The sequence below is a fragment of the Notolepis coatsorum genome, assembly GCF_963971535.1.
Source record: "Notolepis coatsorum genome assembly, chromosome: 1".
Taxonomy (NCBI): Eukaryota; Metazoa; Chordata; class Actinopteri; order Aulopiformes; family Paralepididae; genus Notolepis; species Notolepis coatsorum.
In genome coordinates this window covers 305,888,814-305,916,047 of record NC_140165.1, presented here as the reverse complement: position 1 = coordinate 305,916,047, position 27,234 = coordinate 305,888,814, and the positions used below count along the sequence as shown (strand labels likewise).

The 27,234-nt window shown below is 44.0% G+C and overlaps 2 protein-coding genes across 2 annotated transcripts in view; one reads left to right on the top strand and one right to left on the bottom strand.

Annotated features, from left to right (window-relative positions):
* Window positions 1-987: 987 nt before the first annotated feature.
* The window catches only part of esamb (endothelial cell adhesion molecule b), a gene marked incomplete at both ends in the record, with an annotated part of 236,916 nt that continues 210,669 nt past the window's right edge, over window positions 988-27,234 (top strand). Inside the window, one exon of the mRNA XM_084311015.1 lies at window positions 988-1,042. Coding sequence (XP_084167141.1) covers window positions 988-1,042 — 55 coding nt within the window. The remainder of the gene's footprint in view (window positions 1,043-27,234) is intronic.
* LOC311239590 (uncharacterized protein) lies at window positions 20,676-21,395 on the bottom strand (the record flags this gene model as incomplete). Its single annotated transcript, XM_084327957.1, has 1 exon — window positions 20,676-21,395. The coding sequence occupies one exon, from the start codon at window positions 21,393-21,395 to the stop codon at window positions 20,676-20,678; it is 720 nt and encodes a 239-aa protein (XP_084184083.1).

Genomic DNA, 27,234 nt, shown 5'->3' with positions numbered 1-27,234 from the left:
GAGAGAGAGAGAGAGAGAGAGAGAGAGAGAGAGAGAGAGAGAGAGAGAGAGAGAGAGAGAGAGAGAGAGAGAGAGAGAGAGAGAAAGAAGCCCTACATAAGCAGCACTTCAGGTCAAAGCTCATCATGTGTAGCTAAATCATCCAGAATCACTAGCCCGTGCAAATATATTTCAAAGTTACATGAATATTGCAGATGAGTGGCAGATCTAATGGAAGACTATCCTACTCAGCAAAAGAAGGCAAGTGAGTCAACTAAGTGCACCAATACAAAATAACTTCCCAATTTGCCTAATCGGGCGAGCAATGTAGGGCAAACAGACAAACAGACAAACAGCAGCATCACCGTCGAGTGATGGGACTTTACTTCCGTGAACCACGTGGCACGAAAAATTATCATCACCTGCAGAGTTGAAGATTTCCTGTTTGACCATAATAGCGTCGAGTAGTGTGAGCTGTCAGTCAACACTGCGAGGGGGCGTTCCCGAGCGCTCCAGGTGGACACGCGCTCCTTGGCACCACCTCGCCTTCCAGTCAGTCTCGCAGCTTTCACGGTCATTTTGCAGAAACAGACACGAGTGGAAATGAGTTGTAGGAGTAGGACAAGTACGAGGACAGGCATTTTTGGCAGCTGGACCTCTGTCTCTCTCTCGTATTGAGTGTTTCTAAAGTACAGTATATAGCAGCTACACAGTAGCTGGCGTTACCGCGCGCCGATGATCTGCCATGTCAGTTCTCACGCCGGGTGGGAAGACGAGGGGAAGCCGCCACGCGAACTTTAGTACAATTATTAAATCGTTCGGTTTCTTTCATACTAGACTAGAAGTTCTGCGAGGAGCTAGTTGTGTTTTCTGTGGTGCTCCTCCGAACAGCGAGCGCATCCCGCTCCACCTGCAGCCGGGGAGGAGAGTGTGAGGCTGCGGCGGGTCCCTCTCTAGCTGCTGCGTCCACATCTCCAGGAGGACCAGGCATCCAGTGGATGTTGCGCCATGGAGATAAAAAGAAGATTACGCGCCATCCTTATACTGTTGTGGATTTTTCAAGGTAAGACTATTTTTATTTTTATTTAACCTTGTTGTACAACGGAGTTGGAGAAGTATCTTAAACTAAAGAAAATAAAAAATAAAAGAAACACCGCCCTTCCGTTTCACCCCTGGGAGAGGAGGAGTCCTTGTTGCTACCATGCATGATGACACCTGTTTCACTGTCAATTGAGCCTGTAGGCCTAATTGAAGCCATAATCTGATTTGTCACCAGTGGCAGCAGGTCCAAGCCGCCTTGATAAGAATGTCTGACCCTCTTCCTCCTCCTGCATCACTCTTCTGCTGGATGAAGAGAGGGGGGGGGGGGGGGGGGGGGGGCTGAGAATGTGCAGATTTGAGATGATGATGATGATGGATCATCATAATCTCTCATGTTAATCGATGATGCATCGATAACAAAGTTGTCCATCACCAATCAGGTGCCATTTAGTGAATGCTGCATTTTAGACTGTATAGTGACACCACAAAGGGACAAGGGCATGGTGGTGGGCATAAACCAGAACCTCACAACTCAACTCTGATTGGCTGCAGTAGCCAATAATAAATCAACACACGCCTGTCACTAATACTAGGTGTATAATTGTAGTTCGAAATATGATTCTTGAAAGTAACTTCGCATTGCCTGAAGAAGTAACTGTAATAATCAATGCCACCCCGAAATGACCCTGTGGTTTAAATTAAAAGCAACGGATTAGCCTATATCACCCAGGCTTGTTTCTAGAGTAATGTCATGATTCTAACTCTTAGTAATGACTTGTAAATAGTATTGGGTTAATCCCAGCGCCGTTGGCCACTTGTGTGTAAACTAACTGTAGTCATAGTAGGGATCAGCTAAATGAGCACAGAAGACACAGCAAGAGGAGAGAGTGGTGTGGTCTCTAATCTGGGCCACGCTGGCGAAGTCAAAAGGGGGTTGTAATCTTCTGATTTGCCCTGGCGTTTGAACGAGGCAAGGACAAGGTACAAACCCACTAGTACTTTTCACTGATGAGATTAAAATGTGAGTGACTGGGATTAAAGTGGCTGTGGAATAGTGACTCGAAGACGTATCCACCTCTCTGGTGTTAGCATGTTGACATGCAGGTGGATGCTAATAGCAAATCTACATAGTATTTTATTATATTATTAATTTGTTAGTTAACAAGAGACTGACCTTGTCCATTCAAGTCATGTTTATCTGAACATTGCATGTTTTAGTATAGCGCTACAGAAGTATCCATAATACCCATACCTTCTTGAACATGAGTACTATCACATACTTTGTATTCCAGATAATTTGGCATATTATGTTCTGGTTGTGTGAGGTATTCTTGCTTTGGGGCAAAGCTTTTTAAATATGCACATCCTCAGACATAATCCTATTCAGGGGTGACACTTTCCAGACAGATGAACAGAGCATTTCAATGTATGAACTAAACTGTAGTATTTGTCCTCTGCATTTGACCCATCCTAACTATTTAGGGGCAGTGGGCAGCCACACAGTGGGGCGCCCTGCAGGGACCGACTCCAGTTGTAATGCCAGTAGGGCATTGGCAGGAAACCGGGGCGTGTACCGTACGCACACAAATACTATAGTAGTAATACCACATTATTTCTATGTGAAACCACAGGAACTCTATAGTAATTCACTTTACATTACTATACTATTCCACTATATAGATACTATGGTGAATCACTGTGGTAAATCTATAGTGTGTATGAGAAAACACAGGAATACTATGAATCAGTACAACACGGTACAGCAGAAATACAGCAATACTATAGGTTATACTACAGTTCATTTTGGTATGGGGTAACGTTAGTACGGTAGTTCAGTTCAGTCTCTGTCTTAACACTTTCTCCGCCGGAAACGGCTTACGACGTGTTTCACGTTCATGCGAATTCTGCCAGATCACGGCGTACAACGTTATTCTGATCATATTTCATATTTTCGCCATGATATTCATATTTCACTTACGGAGCCTTGTCAGATGCTGTCTGAACCAGCACAACTCTGCAACGCTTCAATACTGCCACCTGGTGGCTGATCGGCAAGTTGCCAAACCGGATATGCTCGTTGGAGCTCGGTCCGTCCCCTAAATCCGTCCGGCCACTCGTTTATCGTCTCGGGACTCAAGACACACACCGTGGATATGGATCGTTGCGTAACTCAATAATCCACATGATTTGGGCGTATATTAGTATTATACAAACCGGAAATGGATCGCCTCGATCCCCATCACATAACTGGGATCTGTTTGCTCCAGTATCATCCCCCATCTCTAAGAGGAAGCTGCCGTGAGTTTCAGCGTTTTTGAATATTATTATCCATACAAACTGCTCTGATCTATATATCACCCATACTACATGAAGCATTTAACGACGATCACGGAATTATAAACGACCCCCCGCACCCCCCCCCCCCCCCCCGTTCACCCGCGCATGATCATGAGTCATAACGTTTAGGACCATGTACAGTTGACATTTTTAATATACTGTAGCGTCGATCGGTATCAAACGGCATTTGATAATCTAATATATGCATTTATGCCTATATCTCACGTTCTGGGAAATACTGCAGAAAACGATAAAAACATATTTATACTCTAGACGGTATTTTCGTATGAATGTGTGAATGAAAAAGTTAAACGTTCCTACATCCTGAACGATAGATAATCGATGTTGAATGGGCCATAGTAATGTCAATTTAGCAATACAATTTAAAAAGTTATAGCCCTGCAAAGAAGGTAAACATCTCCATAGACTTACAGTGCTGGCAGTGATCAAACATTGATGGATATAAGCGTGGCAGAGAAAGTGTTGACCCAGAACTCAAGACCAGATTTCTGTCATGTTGGATTTGTCTCAGTCTTTTACCCTTCATGACTTGGACTTGTCTCAGTCTCTTGTCCATTTTGACTTGGACTTGTCTCAGTCTCTTGTCCATTTTGACTTGGACTTGTCTCAGTCTCTTACCCTTCATGACTTGGGGTGACAGTGGCTCAGGAGGTAGAGCAGTCGTCTGGTAGTCAGAATGTTCCCGGTTCGATTCCCGCTCCTCCTCCTGGGCAGCGTGTCGAAATGTTCTTGAGCAAGACACTTAACCCCTAACTGCTCCCGTTGAGCAGGTTGGCACCGTCCTTGCATGGTCACCTCCGCCGTCAGTGTGTGAATGTGGGAGTGAATGGGTAAAATGTGAGGAACAAATTGTAAAGCGCTTTGGATAAAAGAGATATATAAAATGCACCATTTTATTATGTATTTATTATTTATTCATGACTAGGACATACTGTATCTCAGTCTCTTGTCCATTTTGACTTGGACTTGTCTCAGTCACTTGTCCATTTTGACTTGGACTTGTCTCAGTCATTTACCCTTCATGACTTCGACTTGTCTCAGTCTCTTGCCCATTTTGACTTGGACTTGTCTTGGTCTTGACCACTATTGGATGTTGACTCATCTTTTTTGCCTGCTGCCAATCTAAGAATTCTTAAAATATGCACAACATACATTTTCTTCTGCCTGATCTGAAATAAAATGATCTTTTGCATGATTCCACCGTCACCCTTTTTTACTAGATGAAACTAAAAGACTAGCTGAAACTAAAGGGCTTGATACAAGTGTAACGGAGGTACCGCAAGTCTATCCACATTCACGAAGTGTTGTGAAGTGACTGTGGATGTTAGCGGTACTGCACGTTAAACTCACCCCCCCTTAAAAGGCATCCAGACACATTACCAAGAAGTGAATTCACCTCTTGGTATAGTGGTCTGCGATGTGGCCTGCGGCGCGGGACCAGGGTTCAACTCCGACTCGGGGCAATCCCTTAACAGGGGTCGAATCTGAAACAACGCAGAGCAATACGAGACCGGCTACACAAGACTAGATGAAACTACAAGACTAGATGAAACTACAAGACTAGATGAAACTAAAAGACTAGATGAAACTACAAGACTAGATGAAACTACAAGACTAGATGAAACTACAAGACTAGATGAAACTAAAAGACTAGATGAAACTACAAGACTAGATGAAACTACAAGACTTGATGAAACTACAAGACTAGATGAAACTAAAAGACTAGATGAAACTAAAAGACTAGATGGAACTACAAGACTAGATGAAACTACAAGACTAGATGAAACTAAAAGACTAGATGAAACTAAAAGACTAGATGGAACTACAAGACTAGATGAAACTAAAAGACTAGATGGAACTAAAGGGCTTGATGAAACTAAAAGACTTGATGAAACTAAAAGACTAGATGAAACTAAAAGACTAGATGCAACTAAAAGACTAGATGAGACTAGATGAAACTAAAAGACTAGTTTATGAAACTAAAAGACCAGATGAAACTACAAGACTAGATGAAACTACAAGACTAGATGAAACTGAAAGACTTGATGAAACTACAAGACTAGATGAAACTAAAATACTTGATGAAACTAAAAGACCAGATGAAACTAAAAGACTAGATCAAACTACAAGACTAGATGAAACTAAAAGACTTGATGAAACTAAAAGACCAGATGAAACTAAAAGACTAGATGAAACTACAAGACCAGATGAAACTAAAAGACTAGATGAAACTAAAAGACCAGATGAAACTAAAAGACTAGATGAAACTACAAGACTAGATGAAACTACAAGACTAGATTAAACTAAAAGACTAGATGAAACTAAAAGACTAGATGAAACTACAAGACTAGATGAAACTAAAAGACTAGATGAAACTACAAGACTAGATTAAACTAAAAGACCAGATGAAACTAAAAGACTAGATGAAACTACAAGACTAGATGAAACTAAAATACTTGATGAAACTAAAAGACCAGATGAAACTAAAAGACTAGATGAAACTACAAGACTAGATGAAACTAAAAGACTAGATGAAACTACAAGACTAGATGAAACTAAAAGACCAGATGAAACTAAAAGACTAGATGAAACTACAAGACTAGATGAAACAAAAAGACTAGATGAAACTAAAAGACTAGATGAAACTACAAGACTAGATTAAACTAAAAGACTAGATGAAACTAAAAGACTAGATGAAACTAAAAGACTAGATGAAACTACAAGACTAGATGAAACTAAAAGACTAGATGAAACTAAAAGACTAGATGAAACTACAAGACTAGATTAAACTAAAAGACTAGATGAAACTAAAAGACTAGATGAAACTAAAATACTAGATGAAACTACAAGACTAGATGAAACTAAAAGATTAAACTAAAAGACTAGATGAAACTACAAGACTAGATGAAACTAAAAGACTTGATGAAACTAAAAGACTAGATGAAACTACAAGACTAGATGAAACTACAAGACTAGATTAAACTAAAAGACTAGATGAAACTAAAAGACTTGATGAAACTAAAAGACTAGATGAAACTAAAAGACTAGATGAAACTACAAGACTAGATGCAACTAAAAGACTTGATGAAACTAAAAGACTAGATGAAACTACAAGACTAGATGAAACTACAAGACTAGATTAAACTAAAAGACTAGATGAAACTAAAAGACTTGATGAAACTAAAAGACTAGATGAAACTAAAAGACTAGATGAAACTAGGGATGCCCCGATCACGTTTTTTGCCACCGATACCGATCACCGATCGTCGTGAGCCATATCGGCCGATACCGATACAGATAGTTTTTGATTAAAAAGAAATTAAAAATTATTTTATATAAAATTTTTTTTTTTTTTTTTTATAAAATATATATATTATATAATTAGACTTGTACTTGTATTATCTGCGAGACATCGCCACCACGCAACAAGTCAAAATGCTCGCTATCTGCAAACAGCTCCACTGTCTGTGTGTACTCTAGTAGCTCCTCCTGATATCAACAAATGCTCCAGCAAGTCTTGTAGTGCATGTTGATACCTCCGTTAGCTCGCGTTAGCTGACGTTAATTCACTGTTCAAAACGAAATGTCCGATTGAACTAAATAGTTGTCTTAACGTCATCTAGCCGGCTAGCAGTAGCTACAGATAGCTCCTGATATCAATGTCTTATAACATTGATTGAATGCGTATTCGAGCTGAGGGCTTGCTGAATGTGAAATGACCAAAGCACTTAACGTTACCAATGGGGTCCCGCTGCAGCGCCGGAGAATCCTTTTGCTCGCTATCTGCAAACAGCTCCACTGTACACACAGATAACGTTAAGTGCTTTGGTCATTTCACATTCAGCAAGCCCTCAGCTCGAATACGCATTCAATCAATGTTATAAGACATTGATATCAGGAGCTATCTGTAGCTACTGCTAGCCGGCTAGATGACGTTAAGACAACTATTTAGTTCAATCGGACATTTCGTTTTGAACAGTGAATTAACGTCAGCTAACGCGAGCTAACGGAGGTATCAACATGCACTACAAGACTTGCTGGAGCATTTGTTGATATCAGGAGCTATCGGTAGCTAGCCGGCTAAATACCGTTAGACAATGCCTACTAAAAGTGAATAGTTGAACAGTAACGATAGCTAGGTAGCTAACGTTAGCTCAGGTCGAATGCACTATCTAGACTCAGCAGAGGAGGTCCGCCTCCTCTGTGTTTACAAACTCTACACGGGGGCGGGCGGGGCTAGGGAGGAGGAGCAGTTTGCAGGTCCTGTGCGTCTGAGACAAGCGAGTGAGATATCCACTTGATCAGTTTCCGCGATCGGCGAATATGACTAATTATCGGAATTCCCCGATCGCATATTTATACTGATTATCGGCCGATAACGATCGGTGGCCGATCGATCGGGGCATCCCTAGATGAAACTACAAGACTAGATGCAACTAAAAGACTTGATGAAACTAAAAGACTAGATGAAACTACAAGACTAGATTAAACTAAAAGACTAGATGAAACTAAAAGATTAAACTAAAAGACTAGATGAAACTACAAGACTAGATGAAACTAAAAGACTTGATGAAACTAAAAGACTAGATGAAACTACAAGACTAGATGAAACTACAAGACTAGATTCAACTAAAAGACTAGATGAAACTAAAAGACTTGATGAAACTAAAAGACTAGATGAAACTAAAAGACTAGATGAAACTACAAGACTAGATGCAACTAAAAGACTTGATGAAACTAAAAGACTAGATGAAACTACAAGACTAGATGAAACTACAAGACTAGATTAAACTAAAAGACTAGATGAAACTAAAAGACTTGATGAAACTAAAAGACTAGATGAAACTAAAAGACTAGATGAAACTACAAGACTAGATGCAACTAAAAGACTTGATGAAACTAAAAGACTAGATGAAACTACAAGACTAGATTAAACTAAAAGACTAGATGAAACTAAAAGACTTGATGAAACTAAAAGACTAGATGAAACTAAAAGACTAGATGAAACTACAAGACTAGATGAAACTAAAAGACTTGATGAAACTAAAAGACTAGATGAAACTACAAGACTAGATGCAACTAAAAGACTTGATGAAACTAAAAGACTAGATGAAACTACAAGACTAGATGAAACTACAAGACTAGATTAAACTAAAAGACTAGATGAAACTAAAAGACTTGATGAAACTAAAAGACTAGATGAAACTAAAAGACTAGATGAAACTACAAGACTAGATGCAACTAAAAGACTTGATGAAACTAAAAGACTAGATGAAACTACAAGACTAGATTAAACTAAAAGACTAGATGAAACTAAAAGATTAAACTAAAAGACTAGATGAAACTAAAAGACTAGATTAAACTAAAAGACTAGATGAAACTAAAAGACTAGATGAAACTAAAAGACTAGATTAAACTACAAAGACTAGATGAAACTAAAAGACCAGATGAAACTAAAAGACTAGATTAAACTAAAAGACTAGATGAAACTAAAAGACTAAATGAAACTAAAAGACTAGATGAAACTAAAATACTAGGAGAAACTAAATGTTTTATAATAATAATATTAATAATAAACGTGATGATTTGTATAGCACCTTTCATACAAGTGCTTTACAGACCTAGGCATAACATGAGCATATAATTGCCATAATTATAGACAGGCATAAAATGAGCAGAGAATTGATATTAGGCCTAAAACCTCCCTGCGAATTTGTAATGATTTTCTGTCATTAAAATCTATAAAAAAGAGTGTGATAGATGTCTGTGTTTTTTATTTATTTAATTTAACCTTTATTTAACCATTTGACCATTTTAACCACCAATTTATTGGGGGCGACAGTGTCTCGGGAGGTAGAGCAGTCGTCTGGCAATCCGGAGGTTCCCGGTTCGATTCCCGCTCCTCCCGGGCAGCATGTCGATGTGTCCTTGAGCGAGACACTTAACCCCTAATTGCTCCCAATGAGCAGGTTGGCACCTTGCGTGGTTGCCTCCGCCGTCGGTGTGTGAATGTGTGAGTGAATGGGTAAAAATGTGAGTAACAAATTGTAAAGCGCTTTGGATAAAAGCGCTATATAAAAAAGCAACCATTTACCATTTAACCAGATAAAAAAAAAAACAGATGTCTGTGTTAAAATGTCCAAGGTGTTCCTCCTGCACAGGTCCCACCCATGGTTTTGTATCTAAGTAGCGTCTTACAATACTTTCTTCAATGCCTTCTAACTTTAAATGAAAGCACATCATTGCTACTAGCTGTAGTGGTGAACAACCGTGTTGCTTCTGGAACCACGTCACACCTCTGCTAGCCTGGAATGAAACCTTCCCTTGATGCAGTCTCTCCTACTGCGAGTCCCTTTCACTCGCGTCGACTGCCTGCTCCCCTTTGGAAAGAAAAGTATTCTGTGTGACTCATCTTAATGATGGAAGAGGTGTGTGCAGAGAAACAGAAAATGAAATGTTTGTGGTCCAGTGCTCAGTAGGATCCATCGCTTGTAACCTGCCTATTATATTTTTGTGTTATTATTATTTAGTTGCAGTGCCATGTCACCAAGTGGCGCTCCATTTGTACCTGATGTAGAAACGGGTTTGATTTGATTTAACCTCAGCCAGTGACTCACTTCACTTCCTGCATGTCCACCTGTCCAGTACAGCGTTAACATGTCTGGTTCTCTAGTAACGATGCGGCTAGTGTCTAAAACTATTATTTGATCTATGTACATTGATTAAATATAAAGCCGTATGACCAGGCATCGTATGGTCATAGGCCTAACCTTGTATTTTTGATAATAAATGGGTATGTACCAAATCCCACAAGCGACAACGTCTGATTAGCTACTTGCTAAGCTATCCTGGTGCGGTTATTTTCATGCTGACGAGTTGACGTTACACAGCCAGACACGTTACACGCTCCACAGGAAAAAGAGAAACGTTACATTTCAAAGACTGTCCGCTCACCATCCGCTCACCAATCCGAAATTTTAACGAAGGTTTTAATGTGAAAATGTAGCATGCACCTAGAATGTGTTACTCAACTTTGATTGGGCCGACTGCAGGCGCATTAGATCAAAAATACATTTAAATTGCCTAAACATCTTACACATGGACATTTGCATTACACTAATTCATGCTAATGCACTCACTTCACTAATTATCCATGAAGAGAATTATGTGCTGTGTACAGGCCCTTCCTCTCATAATCCATATTCCTCATATTTAGATTTTTATTTTTATTTTTATTTTTACAAATAACTACTATAACAACTATACACATGAATCTGTAGTGGTCATTAGGGTAATTGCTAATGAACCATTTATACCACATTTAAACGAATACTCAGAAAATCTGTTTCTTTCTCCTTTCTCAATTTCTGTGTGATACAGTATTTCTTACTATGGTTAAATGAGGTTTTCTTGGAGCATCAACCTTAAGATGTTTATTTAAGTATGTATACAGGATTGAAATAGCTTCTTATTAACACTTTGATTGCCCAAGGTTAAATTCATGATATACCATCCCTTGCCAGCTCTATTTAACATGGAGAAGTTCCCCTTCTTTGCAGGGCTATAACTTTTTAAATTCTATTGCTAGATTGCCATTATTAGGGCCCATTCAATGTCCTATATGTATTGTTCATGGTGTAGCAACGTTAAACTTTTTCATTCACATATTCATACTAAAATATGGTCTAAAGTATAAGTATGTTTTCATCTCTTTCTGCAGCTTTCTCCAGAACGTGATTTATAGCCCCAAATGCATTATATTGATGATCAAATACAGTTTGGTAGGAATCTGTGCGAGATCAAAAATTTCAACTGGACGTACTTCTAGAATTTACTACACGTCATCTGATGTTGACCGGATGGGCGAGGGGGCGTTTATAATTCCGTGGGCAACGTTATACCATTCATCTAATGTGGGTCATATGTTCATCATAGCAGTTTATATCGAACACGGTAATACTACACGCTAAAACTCACCCCAGTCTCCTCGGGCCGTTGGGCGATCAGCATGGAGTAGGGGTGGACGGTATAAACGGTATACGGTATAAACGGTATGAATTTGCTCTACGGTATGGATTTTGACTATACCGTGTAACCGGTAGGGCAGCTCTAAAATAGCAATGACGTCATGTAACCACAGCGCGACTATTTCACTCGCATTTGCCCCTAAAAATAGATAGAATTATAGAAGGATGATCGCCGTTAACTCCCTCGGGAGGAAGAAAGGACGACACTTGATGGTTATATATTCCAGGTCTGGGCAGCAGTGGTTGGATAATTCCTTCACGTTAGTTGGATCGCTCCAATTGTTGTTAAACATGAAGGCTATTCCACCTCCCCGCTGTTTACCGGACTCTGCTGTACGATCCTTGCGGTGGATAAAGAAGTGTTCAGCTGGTTGGATTGCGTGGTCTGGAACGTCCGACGTGAGCCACGTTTCGGTGAAGCAGAGAACGTTGCAGTCCCTAACGTCTCTTTGGTATTGAATCCTTGCTCGGATGTCATCCAGTTTATTGTCAATTGATTGTACATTGGCTAGCAATATACTGGGCAATGGTGTTCGGTGGCGTCTGGATCTCAGCCTGTTACGGATCCCAGCTCTCTTCCCACGCCGTCTGGTTCCTCTGTTCCTGGGATCAAGGAACAAAGGCTCTGGTCCCATTCTCCGGAGGATCTCCTCAGGCCATTGTTGCGGTTCGGAAAGCTGGTCCAGTGAGTAATCCAATCGGTAAGTTTCCCGTAATCCGATGTCTATAAGTGACTGACGGTCATACACATTAAATGCACCTACTGTTGGTACAGACAAAACTCTTAAAACTATAAATATTAACAATATTACTGTGTGTTGTTGTAGCCACCGGTTAATTCACGATTTTTTTATTGGTTTGTCATGACAAACCAATTACATAATCCAATATGTGTAAAGAAACAACATATTCCAGTTAACGGTATATTTTTTTAATGATTCGTTACGGCGAAATCAATACTTCCATTTGTATAAATTGCGTTAAGCGGAGCTTAGTATTCCTGCCTGGCTGAGTGGCTTGTCCGGCTCATGCGCATGCGCACGCTTGGCCAATCAGAGCAACGCGGAAGGGCTTGTTGCTTGCCGAAAGGATACAAGCACCCAGGTGGGGTATCTCCCGGGCCTCTGGAGCCTGCATTTTCTCGCAAGGGGAAACAGATCGCTGACAAAGATGGACAGGAGCACTTGGATTGCATTGGTTTCATGGGCGACGCAATGCATGTGTGTGTGTGTTCCTGTGTGTCGCCCATCTTACATTTGTGTCAAAGTCAGCTTTATTGTCGCTTCTCATAATGTGCAAGACATACAGTGAAGTGAAATTTCGTTTCCCCCTTCCCACGGTGTATATAAAAAGAAGATCTAATATAAACATAAAGTAACATAGGACACTATAAACATAAGTAACATATGGGCAGGGGTGTAAAGTACTTGAGTAATTGTACTTTGTTACAATACTTAAGTACTGTTTTGGGGGATTTGTACTTTACTCAAGTATTATTAGGTTTGTATACTTGTACTTTTACTTGAGTACGATTTTGAGACGGTACCCATACTTTCACTTAAGTATAATTTCTGGGTACTTTTTACACCCCTGATTACAATACATGTGCACCACATGGGATTCATTCCATACAAATAACAGCCCTCTTTCTGACAACAAGCCTGATTTGAGTTTTTGTCAGAGAGGGAGAGAGAGAGAGAAAGAGAAAGAGAGAGAGAGCAGAGGAGCCCATGTGCTTTGGCACTTCATGGTATGTTGTTCTATTTCATTATGGCTGCCGCTCAGCGTCATCTGCACGCACTTCACTTCGTGCACGAGCACTGAATAAAAAATTCCACAATGTACCTTTACATCCCAACATTTGTCTGGCCACACCCCTATCCGCTTACCTTCATAAGCAGGTGTGTGGTCACCTACTCGCCTCCTTCTTCACTTTCACCACAAGGAAGTGCCTTCGGTAGATCCCACACTTGACGAGGTTGTTAGCTGAAGAAAGTTGAGACGTGTTTACATTTTTTCTTGCTTTTTTCTTCTCTCATATATTTCGAAAGAAAAAAGCGAAGTCATAATGTCTACTTCGGAGGGTCGCGCTCGCAACGCTACTCTTCACCAGCGGTTCTCCATCGCCGCCTCTGTCGTGCGTCTTGGAGCGGGTTGAGGCCTCTCTCGTGGTCGGCAGCCACGCCCGGTAGGCGTCCGATGGGTAGTTTGCCTCTCCAAGGAGCTGGTGCACCAGTGCCGTCTCCTGTGCGATGGCCTGGTTCCGGCTCTGGTTCCTCTGCTTCCAGGGAGTCGTCCGCTGTTGGGCGGCCGGCTCCTTTGGTTGCGGGGGATTTGAGACGCAAACGTTTTGCGTCAGCTCGCTCCCGTCGCAAGTGTGGCTTGCAGACGCGAACAGCCGGGTTTTGGTGAGTTGCTGGAGCCAGATGAGGATGCGTCGGTCTCTACATGCCCGATGGAGACAGAGGACTACATGATAGAGGCGGACGGGTTCTTGTTTGAAGGCCCGGTGGAGACATGTCCCCTGCCTGTCCAGGTAACACTGGAGGGGGGTGAGATGTCTCCTTGGGGTTCCTCGTCCGCAGATGTTGGGTTAGAACCTCCGACTCGGCGGCGGGATGCCCTGCTATCAGCCACATCAGAATGTGGCTCCTTGACCAGTAGTCTGCTGTATGTGAGGGACGCGGGCTCGGAGGAGGAAAGTATGCAGGGGGAACTGCGTGCTTTGTTTCCCGAGCTCATGGCGGCGGCGGCAGTCGCAAAAATGTCGGCGCTCCTTTGTCCTGAGGTGGTGTGGGAGCCGTTACGGAAGCCGGTTCCCCAAGGGAAATCGGCGAGGTGGTTGGCATTTTGGAGCGACCAGTCATTTATCTCCGGAACACAATCTCTAGCTGCCACTTCTAACATCGCGCAGCTGGCGAGATTCATGTCCGGGATATTGACGGGCGGCACGGAGCTGACTGATTTACAGCATAATCAGCTTGCCCAGTCGGCAGGAGCCATCCTGCATCTGATTCAGCCGCAGGCTATACTGCCCTGTCAAGGCTAACCGCAGTAACTTGAAAAAAGTAAAAATTTAGTTATGAGTGAAATTGACCTTGTCAATAAATGTTTTATCTTGTGACCAAGTTTCAGATGTTAATGTCGCTCAGTTTTGGAGATATGGGGTTTTAAAAACTGCAGTAACTACAAAATCACACTCAAAACCCAGGCAGACCGCAGTAACTTCCAAACAGTGAAACATGGCTTTAAAGTGTTTTGACTTGCCATCCAAAATGTGTTATAGGTAGATAGATGATAGTACCCAGATTTAACATGTATTAATGAAGTAATCTTTAGACATACAAAAATATGACATAATTATTTTAATTAACCCCAAAAAAGCAGATACTGCACTCTGCTGCACGATTTCCTTAAATAATTATACAGGTAATGTACAGGCAAAGTGCAGTGACTTCAAATACAATGTTGTTTTCCCTCAAGTTTCAAGTTTCTTTAATAGTTGTCATACAGAAGTACAGAATACTTTTATACAAAATGCTTCTTACTGTTGCGCTCCAGAGACTGTGCAAGACAAGATAAGTATGAAATAAAATAACATAGTAAAATTAGAGTAAAAAAAAATGAGGTCACAGTGTTCAGTTTAGACATATGTACAATGTTCGATGCAGAATAGACGTAGTTACCATACAATATACAATACTGTGCAGTGTACTAATATACAATACTATATAGTGCAAGGCAGAAATGGAGAAATGGGATGAGGTGCAATTTAGGTACAATTCACAGTAGGTGTACGAGTTGTAGTGCAAATCCTTTATCAATAAATATAAAGTGTAAGTGTGTTTGTGTGATCTAAGTGTGTTTGTGTGATCTAAAGTGTCAGCTTTCATAACTTAACCTAGCCATTTTGAAAATGAAATTTAATACCTGAATATATTGGAATGATGATGATCCAAATAAAATGGCTAGGTGAAAACGTACCGCGGCTCAGCCGCTCTCTCTCTGTCTCTATCAGATTTTCTGTGTCTTACAACATAGATACGGTTGTGTCGGGTTCACACACACACAACTTGGTCTTGCTATAAACCCTGTTCACAGATGTGTCTGTGGTTAGCGTGCAGTGATTTAGCTTGCGCTATTCATTAGCATTGCTACTGAAGGTATCATATGGCTATTGTTGTCATATGCAAGGGTTGGGCTTGTGAGGGGGTACCGGATAAACCCCTCCTTCCCTCTTCTGATTGGTCGAGGGGTTATTGGAATCTCTTTTCATTCGATCAGGGCCAAGCTGTTAGGCGGCTTGGCAAGGAGGGGGGGGGGGGGAGGGTTTCCCAGACTCCGCACCTATCACGGGCGGTTGAGTCTTGGGTTTCCCCCCGTCATAGCAAACGTCACTAGGCACGTTTCTATTGGACGACGGCTTCCGTGAGTTTAGACCCGTATGTAGGGTCTGTTGTTGTCAAGTTGTCGGGGTAGAGCGTAGGAACTTACTGTTCTACTACGCTCTATATACGTGTAACTTGAGTCGGTTGGTCACATGACTCAATGATACCGTGATTTTTCAATCTATGGCTCACGTGGGAAGTCTCGCTGAGGAGTTCCGTCTCTCCTCTGTAGTGAGGGTGGTGGGATGTGAAAATGTAAAAAAATTTTACCCTCGGCTGCGTCACGTGGGATTCATGTCAGTCGGTGTTTCTTTCTTTTTTAATAAAAAAGAGTGGAGAATATGAAGCACGACAATCTTCTTGTCGTTCTCCCAGGCGCCTTGAAGGATCAATGTGGGGTCTGGTTAGACTGTCCGTTGATATGTTTTGGGTCCCGACGCATACTTAGTGCTGGCTCGGGGTGTTTCTGTTAAGAATCATGCAGGAGGCTAGTACGCCTTGGTTGCTTGTTATTAAAACAGCGTTTTTATAGGGCAACTGGGATGGGTTTTTTTTCCTCTTCCGAGAGCCTGTTACTGGGTCTCGACGGATTCTCGTTCATATCTGGGGGATGTTAACGGAATAGATCAGAACATAGGTAGAGGGGTCTCACGCCCTTGGGGTGGGCCACTGAGCACGGTATAAATAGGACCGTCTGGGTGGCGCCCTCTTTTCATGTTTTAGATCAACACGCATTCCTGCCCCCTCTCCTGGAGTGGGCATGTCGGCGTGGTTAGGGCACGGGACTGGTTCTGGTCACGCTGGTCCAGGTCAGTTAACCCGTTGTCCGCCGGGGATGCAGATCTGCTGTTTTGGTACCCTGAGGGACTTGTGCTTTTTTCAGGGGGAAAAATGCCGGGTCGGCCCGGGTGTCATGGGGTTAGGCGTTATGGAGACCCTTTGTTGGGTACATTTTGTACCTGGCACTATTATTATTTCTTTCGCTCCTCTCTCACGCATGGCGAAGAGGGGGCTGTTGGGGTGGTCTTCTGGACCTCCTCTGGTAACCCTGTGTGCTTCCCGAGCCGCCGGGCCCGGTCCGAAGTAATGTTTCGTTGTAACCGTAGGCCTGGGATAACCCTTTTTCGGAAACTGAAACACTTGTACTGCGGTATAGCTGGTGTATACCCGCAGGTGTGTTTTGGAGTTTTTCTTGAGGGGTTATAGGAACAGCCACCGTCTGTGTACCGAGAGGGTGGTTGATTCCCTGGTGTGTTGGAGCAGAGTCAACTCCCGGGTTACCCGGTTGAGTGTGCCCCTGCACGTTCATGACGTCTGCCAATCGTGTCAGCCTTCTCTGCCTCGACCCCTCTGGGTGGTTTTTTTTTTATGGAGGCTTTGTCATGGTGCTCAACAACGCCAGCATACGCCCCTTCCGCGGGGGGGGCTGTTTTCAGTTGACCCCTTTGGCACCTGTCTCGTCCGCAGTGCTCCAGGCTCCGGTCTACAGCCTGCTGCCTGGTTTCCCCGGTGCGCTGCCTGCTTCCGTTGGTTAACCTTTTTTGAGTGCTTTACGGCCATGCTGACTGCCTGTGTTGCAGGGTCAGTGTGCCAGGCGGTGTACTATTGGGGGGAAAGGGCCCGCTCTTGGAGGGGCCCTATCCGAATACGCTGGCGATGTGGGGGGCGGTGTCACTAAGTGACCGCCTGGTGGGGTCTTGATGCCTGGCGTCATTGACCTCTCCGGGCCCCCATTTTTCCAGGGGATCCAGTCCCTTCAGTGGGTCTGGGTCTTCCTTTGCGCTCCGCTGCTACGGCCTTGCCATGGGGTTGAGTTTGCTCTTGACTCCGTGATTTTGGGGGCAGTAACGAGGGTTGTTCCTTCCGTTTGTTCCGTGGTGGCATGCGGGTTGTGCGTGTGCGTAGTTGTGGGGTCAAGCCACGATCTGCTCACCCTGTGCGTTGAGTTGCTTGAGTTCCTCTTCGCACGGTCGGATCCGTCTCCCTCCCGTCCTCCAATAGGGAGGGTATCCTCCATTAGGGAGGGTCGGGGGGCTCGGTCCTCCCCGGTCTGATGGTTGTGGGGGGCCTCAGTGGGGTACATTTGTCGAGCTTCAGGCTCCCGCTCAGCTCCTGTAGTGCAGATGACGCTGAGCGGCAGCCATAATGAAATAGAACGTAAGGTTATGTCTATAACCAAGTTCTATGAGTTATGGTGACGCTCAGCATCAGACGCCGCTGTGGCCCTTGATCTCGCCTTGTGGTGAAAGTTTGGGAAGGAGGCGAGTAGGTGACCACACACCTGCTTATGAAGGTAAGCGGATGGGGGTGTGGCCAGACGAATGTTGGGATGTAAAGGTACATGGTGGCATTTTTTATTCAGTGCACGTGCACGAAGTGAAGTACAGTGCAGTATGATGCTGAGCGTCACCATAACTCATAGAACTTGGTTATATACATAACCTTACGTTATTGCCCTTTCTGCCCGAATTACATAGTCAGTCACCGTTTCACTGCTAGACTTGTGCAGTGTAGTCAGCTCTATATAGAGACTGATAATCCTTGGCTTCCCTGAACCCACATAATAATTGCGCAATATTCCGATGGCTTTCCGTCCATCATCAGACGCTTCTCGCATTACCAGCGATAAACTCTTATCGTCCAGAAACTGGATGAGCTCTGCGTATATCAATGCGTTTTTCTCACCATCTTCTCTCAACTCGTCAGCAGACGCCTCGTCAGGGAGATCCGTTTCGAGAGTGTCCTTTAGTCTCCGTAGCCGGAGATGGCCCATGAACTTAGTCTCCCACAGTTCATACTTTTGTTCATCTCCGTCAAACGCTAGACGAGACCAACACGAACTCCCTTCCGATTGTCTGGTCGTCATGATTTTTTTTTTTTTATTGATCTTTTCCCCCCTCCATTTTCCTCAGATTTTTCTCCCATCCCAATGTTAGTTGTATGCCAATTCCCAATCCCCTTCCTGGTCGCTGCGCACTTACCCCCCACAGTCAGATCATCTGGGAGAGTGGAGGCTATCACGTGCTTCCTCCGACACACGTCCAGCCAATCAACCGCTTCTTTTCACCTGGCAGCGCGGATCCTCCCTGAGAGGGCGTAGCGTGTGGAAGGATCACACTATCCCACTCAGGTCCTATCGGCGCTTAGCAGGCGCCCCGACCGAACTGTAGGAGTCGCTGTTTACAACGACCCGGACCCACCCCGCCAGCTTCTCCCACCCTCTAATACTGCCAATTGTATTAGTGTGAACGGCCAGCCAAGCTGGTGACAACCCCGGAGCTGTGAACAGGCGAATCCAGCTCACAGCTCCGGGGTTGGTGACGAACGCAATCTCCGCTACGCCACCTAACCCCCCTCTGGTCGTCATGATTCTAGCGCTCTGGGCCCATAACCTGTTGAATGTCGGATATTGCGTATTGGCTAGACATCATAACCTGGACTATACAGTATATAGAGAGAAGGAATAAAACGCTGAGAGACAGGATTTGTGTATCAAGGAAGCAAAATTTTTATTTGTGAAGGTCGCTCTTATATATACACACACTCAGCTGGTATTAATGAGTCCATCACTCAGCTGGTGTCAATCAGTCAATCACTCTGAATGGATGACGGGAGAGCACACTCATTATTGTCAACAGTTAGAGCGATAAATCCTCAGCTAACTATATCCTACATATTTCCCCAAAATGATCCAAGCAGAGACGCACAATATACGTACAAGCTTTGTAACACGAAGGTTAACAGTACTCTAGACTTCAGAATCGAATCAATCAATCATCGGGATGAATCGAGAATTAATTTGAAAGCTAATCGTGACCCCCAACAATCACTCGAATCATGAGATTCCCAAAGATTCCCACCCCTACTATGAAGAGTATGACTACAGAAGTGGGCCATTTGCACAGGGAAAAAAGCAACATACAGAGAAGGCCAGGGGCCGTTTCAACATACTGAGAGGGCCAGGGGCTGTTTCAATATACTGAGAGGACCAGGGGCCGTTTCAACATACTGAGAGGGCCAGGGGCCGTTTCAACATACTGAGAGGACCAGGGGCCGTTTCAACATACTGAGAGGGCCAGGGGCCGTTTCAACATACTGAGAGGACCAGGGGCCGTTTCAACATACTGAGAGGACCAGGGGCCGTTTCAACATACTGAGAGGGCCAGGGGCTGTTTCAATATACTGAGAGGACCAGGGGCCGTTTCAACATACTGAGAGGACCAGGGGCTGTTTCAATATACTGAGAGGACCAGGGGCCGTTTCAACATACTGAGAGGGCCAGGGGCCGTTTCAACATACTGAGAGGACCAGGGGCTGTTTCAATATACTGAGAGGACCAGGGGCCGTTTCAACATACTGAGAGGGCCAGGGGCCGTTTCAACATACTGAGAGGACCACCATGGGGCCACTTCAACGGTCGCCCAACAGAGAGAGAGAGAGGGAGACCAACTTAAGGGTGAAAAGGGAAGGGCTTGGTAGAATTTGAGGGGTAAAAGGAGGAGGAGGAGGTCCTGAATGGAGCTCCAAGCAGGGCCAGCTCAGCAGCTGTTGAGCTCCTCATTTTATTTTTAGAGCATTAACTCTGTGGAATGGCCTGCCTCGGAACCTCTGCTGCATTTACAGTAGATTCACTTTTAAAAATAATCTTAAATTGTTTTTAAATTGTTTTTAACACTGTAAAGTAATTTTTTGTTTTTGTTTTACACTAATGTAATTTTAGCTATATTAATTGTTACAGTAGGTTCATTATGCATTGTGTGTACTGACTTTTAATAATTTAGTTTTTTGAAATAGTGATTGTTTTTGTGTGTTTTTTTGTGTGTGGACCCCAGGAAGACTAGCTGGTTGCTATCGCACCAGCTAATGGGGATCCCTAATAAAATCAAATCAAATCCTCCAGGGTCTGGTCCAGGGTGGCATGGAGCTTGACGTTGGATTCCTTGACAGAAGCCAGGGCATCTTCCAGGTCATCCACACTCTTCTCCAGTTTGGTCACTGACCTCTCAGCAAACTCAGCACGGGTCTCAGCCTCCTTCAGTTTGCTTGCCAGGATCTTGATTTCCTCCTCGTACTTATCTTCTTTCTGGGAATACCTGTCCTCAGAGGCCTGCAGGCTCTTCAGTGATTGGTCGAAACCGTGCAGCATTTCATCCAACCTCCCATCTTTGCCCTCAGCCAGCTCTGCCCTATCCTCTGTGCGCTCCAGGTCACCCTCAATCACCAGTAACTTGCGCGCCACCTCCTCATACTTGCGGTCAGCTTCTTCAGCGATGTGCTTGGCCTCCTTCAGCTGCATCTTCTGAATCTCCATCTTCTCCTCATCCTTTAGGGCCCTGTTCTCAATCACCTTCATACCCCTCTCGCTCTCGTCCACGGCCTTCTCCGCCTCCTCCAGCTTCTGCAGGGCGGTGGCCAGCCTCTCCTGAGCTCGGTCCAGCTCCTCCTCCACCAGCTGGATGCAGCGGTTCAGAGACGCCACCTCGGCCTCCGCCTGCTCCCTGGAGCGCTTCTCCTCCTCCACTTGTCTCTGCAGGACCTCTACTCGCTCTTCAGCCTCGTCCACCTGCTGCTGCAACACCGCCTCGATGCTGTTGCTGGCCATCTCTGTGGTGGTGGTGTGGTGTTGGAGGATGAGGAGTTCTTCGACTTGGTAGAGCGTTGATTGTGTTCGTGTTGTTGGTCCGTAATCAGGCTGGAGTGTAATTTGAGGAGAAAGTTGAAGTTGTGCAGGTGGTTATTATTCGGCTACAGAATATATTCAAGCTTACAGACAAGTAGCCGGAAACAACAAGTGAGATCCTCACTTGTCTTCTGAGATCTGAGATCGTCTGAGAGAATTGTTGAATATATACTGTACACAACTGTTATAACATTATGGGACACGATGTACATACAGTATACAGGACTATATACAGTATAAACAGTGGCTAAGAAATATGATTGAAATAAATATAGGAGGTAAAAGAGAACTTTTTTTGCAGCAGCAGTGGTACATAGTAAGTATAACTGATAAAATAATGGCAGTAGAATACAATAGTGGCAGTAAAGTGGCAGTGAGATGATAGATATGACAGCTATGACCTTACCTGCTACACTTAGGGTACCTGTCTAGATAAACCAAACTTCCTTTATACTTACCGGTCATACTTAGCTATATAAAAAATTTAAAATAAATATTTCATGTCAAAAAAGTATTTTTTACTTCCTTTTTTCTTTTTTTTGTGCCCCCCCCATACTAGCTCTTGCCCGCCCTGTGCCCCCTTGTTTAAAAGTTCCTAGAATCGCCAGCTAACCTGATAACAAGATAAACTTACCTGAAATAGGCACTGAAGCCACACAGGATGGCCTTGTGGGCGTTAAACTCTGCTTGTGCTTGTTTCCTTTTCCATGGGGAGATTTTTAAATTGTATCTACAGAATATTATTCAAGTTTACAGACAAGTAGCCGGAAAGAACAAGTGAGGACCTCACTTGTCTTCTGAGATCTGAGATCGCCTGAGAGAATTGTTGAATATATACTGTACACAACTGTTCTAGAATGTACTATTATGACATCATACTGTGTTCTAGAATGTTCTATTATGACATCATACTGTGTTCTAGAATGTACTATTATGACATCATACTGTGACATCACAAATGTTCTAGAATGTTCTATTATGAGTTTATGACATCATACTGTGACATCATACTGTGACATCACAAATGTTCTAGAATGTACTATTATGACATCATACTGTGACATCACAAATGTTCTAGAATGGTCTATTATGACATCATACTGTGACATCACAATGGAACATGTTGAATAGATACACAAGTGTTCTAGAATGTTTGATTATGACATCATACTGTGACATCACAACGGAACATGTTTGACTTCATTTGAATAATATAAATAATATGTATGATATAATATAATGTAATGTAATGTAATATTTATTATAATATAATGTAATATAATAATAAAGTATATTATATTTAGCTCCCATTTGAATAATATAGAAATATGTCTAAAAACATGACATTCTTTAGAAGTCTTAAAATAAAATAAATTTAATTGAAATTAAAATAAATGTAAAATAATAATAACTTTATTTATATAGCACCATTCATACAGATTGCAGCTCAAAGTGATTTACACAAAAAACGAAACAAAAGGATAAAGAAAAAATTATAATAATTTAATTAAATAATAAAGACATTCAAATGATAAAAACGGTAATAAAACAACTAGATAAGATAGTAAAAATAGCTAAATAAGACAAACAGTAAGACACTAACTGTTACGAAGGATCAGATTAAACCGAATATATATATTTACTAATTGATATATATTGCATAATATTTGTATATCGTTTGATATCCCTTGTGTATTCCTTGTACATATACACGGAATATCCCTTTACCTAGTACAGACCATAATATTTCGTTCTCCTATTGGACAGCGGTCCCTTAGGCGCCACTGCCATACCCCCAAGGTCTAGTTCAAAGTCACCGCCAAAGACTTGCCTGGACATGAACGGCTCTGCGCAAGAATACGAGACAGGAATAAGGCTGGTACTAGTTTGTTCACCTAACGTATAAATACGGCGCAGGTGAATACAGAAGTTAAGTTACCCAATAAGTTGAAGCCTCACCCACGATACAACGTGCGGTGAAGTATGGCCTGTTTGGCCCCAAATAGAGCATTGAGACCGCGTGCGAATTAATAACTGAAGTATCAGAGTTTAACGCTGTACCGTCGAGTTCGACCTATTCTATTAATTCAGTAATAGTCTATTTATGTATAGTGTATCGTGCGGCTACCGTTCTCCAGTGACCAGCATCACCAACGTTTCCTCGTACCAGCTAGTGTGCTTATCCAGGCTGGGCAGCTTGCCCTGGCGCCTTCACCCGAGGAGCCCTAGACGAGGACCGTGTGGACATGTACACTGGATAACCTACCCGACGACTACATAGCCCTTTTCGGCTGGATTATATTTGCTTTGGTCCTGTAACTGATGGAGCGGAGAATCGTCTACACCCACAATTGTGTGGGATTTACCCTGTGAGGAGCAACGTCGAGCCCGCCTCTAAGAAGCCTGAGGCTGGCTAGCTTTCTTCCATGCGGAGCTGCATGCCGGAGAACAGCTGTTATTCGTCTGCGGATCAAGAGATTATTGCACCGTCTCCTGTACTTGGAGTCTCCCTATTCTTCGTTGACCCAGACTCTGCTACCGACAAATCCTCTCCCCTTGCTGGCCTACAACCGGAGGGACCCTACCAGTATCTCCCGCTGCCTTACTAGTGTACCATAGATATAATTCCTAAGATACAGGTGGTATTCATTATCTCCTGCGTAATATGATAATGGACTTACGTTATTGATTTACTCACGCACATTCTTTCGCCTTATAAGCGCGACCCTACGTAAAGTATTGTTATATACTATCATTGCTGCTAATAAATATTATTATAACCCAGTTTTGTGTGGAACCGTGTCATTGTGGGAAGTGTTCATCTGATATACCTGTGTACTGTATGGCCAGTAGTAATGTACATAAGACAGTAGTGGTTTAATGATACCATACTTATATAATACAGTCAGGGAATTGTACCCCTCAGTTACAATTGGTCCTTCGAGCCGGAGGGTAACTAGCGTAATATTAATATAGTATTAATATTGACATGGCCAATGATGAACACTCCACAAACGGTTCTCCTAAAATAGATCGCCCGCAGCGTAGACGGCATCCACCTCAGTACTTAGAGGACTACGCTGCCAGTATACTACCTAGCTTTCTACAGACGTTAAACGCGGAAAAAGTAGATAGTAAAATTATGTCAAACCCTACCGACCAGGCGACCCCGCCAGTAGAGACCCTAGTGGGTTCTAACGTAACTGACCAAGCTCACGGGGGGGACCAGGAGGGACCTGACATGACTTTACCCCCCGCCAACGTCGACGAGGTAGTCCCCGGAGAGCTCCAGGATAAAGAAAGCCCTCCAGGGACGGAACCCGACCCACCACAAGAAGAGACGCGCACCCAGGAGATGGATCTCCTCGGTACGCGACAGGAGAACGGATCTCCAACGAGTACTACCAGAAGCCGATCACCTCTACCAGTGTCGTCCCCCAGCGAGGCGGACAAGATGCTGGCACAGGCCTTTATCGCCACCCTGGCAGCCTCAACCGAACGCGATCGACTCCAAGCACAGACGCTTAGAGAGCGCGAACATTCTTCCATGGAACAAGAACGCTTCTACGCGAAACTCCAAGCGCAAGCCCTTAGTGAACGCGAACACTCCGCGACCGAGCGAGAGCGCTTTCAGGCGCAGCAACGGAGTGACGAAGACCGCACACGCCTAGAGACTAGACGACTAGAGAATATGGAAAGAGACCGCGCCGAAGCCCAGCGAGCCGCCGCCGGTGCCCAACGCGAAGCAGAGCGCGACCTCGCTCTCACCAAGCGCGAAGCCGAGCGCGACCGATTACAAGCGCAGATAATGGAGCAGCTGATTGCCAGGGTAACCCCCCCTCCCTCCGCACGGGGCTCCAGGGCCTCGTCAAGACAAGGGTCAAGGGCACCCTCCCCTACCCGATCAAGCGACCCTGAGCCCGGCCAACAGAGAGAGCCTATACGGCCTCTCCGAACCCCTTCCCCGACCGGTCCAAGCGAGACCCAGCAACAGGGAAGAACCGGCCTATGCCGCGGAGAGACTAAATAGACGACTACAGGATCTAGATGACCTGGCAGAGGAAGAAGAAGAGGGAGAGGAGGAGAGTCAAGCCCAACAGCATCACCGTACTCCACAGGACCAGGAGGTCCAGTACAGCCCAGACTCTACCCCCGCGGCTCTGCGCTACAGACCCCCGACTCAATTCACGGGTGAGCTTGACGCACAACCAGCCCCGAGGAACAGCACCTGGGTACGCGGGCCTTGGTACCCGACAGGTACCAGCCCACCACGACAAGTAAGAGGAGACTCGCCTAGGAGGCCTCTCCTCCAACGCTCACCGATGTGCCAGCCATCCATGGCATCGTACCTTGGCACACCGACGTTCCCGGACTTCACACACGAGAACAGAGCACAGTACACAGAGCTACGAATGTGCTTAGAGACAATGATGTCCGATGTAACTGATGAACCGTACAAGTATGCTATCCTACTCAAGCACCTGAAGGTGCCCAGAGCGCACAATATAGCGCTGGCATATTCCACCTCTACTACCCCGTACACCGCGGCTCTAGCAGCCCTCGACCAACGATATGGACGCATATGGGACTACGTAATACAAGAGATAAGGAATATTGACCGTCTACCCCCAGCCACAGACAATCGCTCACTAGATGACCTGTCTATCAAGGTACAATCCCTGGTAGGGATGCTGGGGGCGCAAAAGGAAAAGGGTATGCACGAACTGTACGCAAACTCTAATGTTGAGAGGATTTTAGAGAAGCTTCCGCCCGCCCGACAAGAGCGCTTCATAGATAATAGATATGTGCAAACTGGAAAAAGTTATTTAGGAGGCTTCGCGCAGTGGGCGTGCCAGCCCCTACCGCACGCATGTAAACACGGGTCTAGTAGTCTAGTGGGACGGGACACGGGAGCTGTCGGGAGGACGGCGGCGTCTCCCTGAGCTAACGTTAGCTTAGCTACCGTTACAAAATGACCCAGTCAACTATTCACTTTTAGTTTAATACATGATGGGGCATTGTCTAACCGAACGGTATCTAGTCGGCCAGCTACCGATAGCTCCTGACATCAACAAACGCTCCACAAAGTCTAGTAGAGACATGTATGCTACCTGTTAGCTCACGTTAGCGCAAGTTAGTTCACCGTTCAAAACGAAATGTCCCATTGAACTAAATAATTCACTGAGGCGTTGTATTAACGTTATATATCCGGCTAGCAGTAGCTACAGATAGCTCCTGATATCAATGTCTTATAACACTGATTCGATGCGTATTCGAGCTGAGGGCTTGTGAATGTGATTTAACGTTATACCAATACTAGGGCCCAGCTGCAGCGCCGGAGAATCCTGGCCGTAGCTCGAGGCTACTCGAGTATAGGTCCAGCTGCAGCTCCGGAGAATCCTGGCCGTAGCTGGAGGCTACTAGAGTACACACAGACAGTGGAGCTTGTTGCGTGGTGGCGATGTCTCGCAGATAATACAAGTACAAGTCTAATTATATAATATATATATTTTATAAAAAAAAAAAATTATATAAAATAAAATAAATTTTTTTTTATCAAAAACGATGATACCGTGATATATACCGTTACCGTCTATGCTTCAAATTATACCGTGATATAAATTTTAGACCATACCGTCCACCCCTAGCGTGGAGTAGACAGTTTTCGATTATGGGATGTTGAAAGGCCCGATCTATTTCCAGGTTGTATAATAGTATATACGTCCAAATCATGTTGTTTTTTCGAGTTATTTCCACCGAT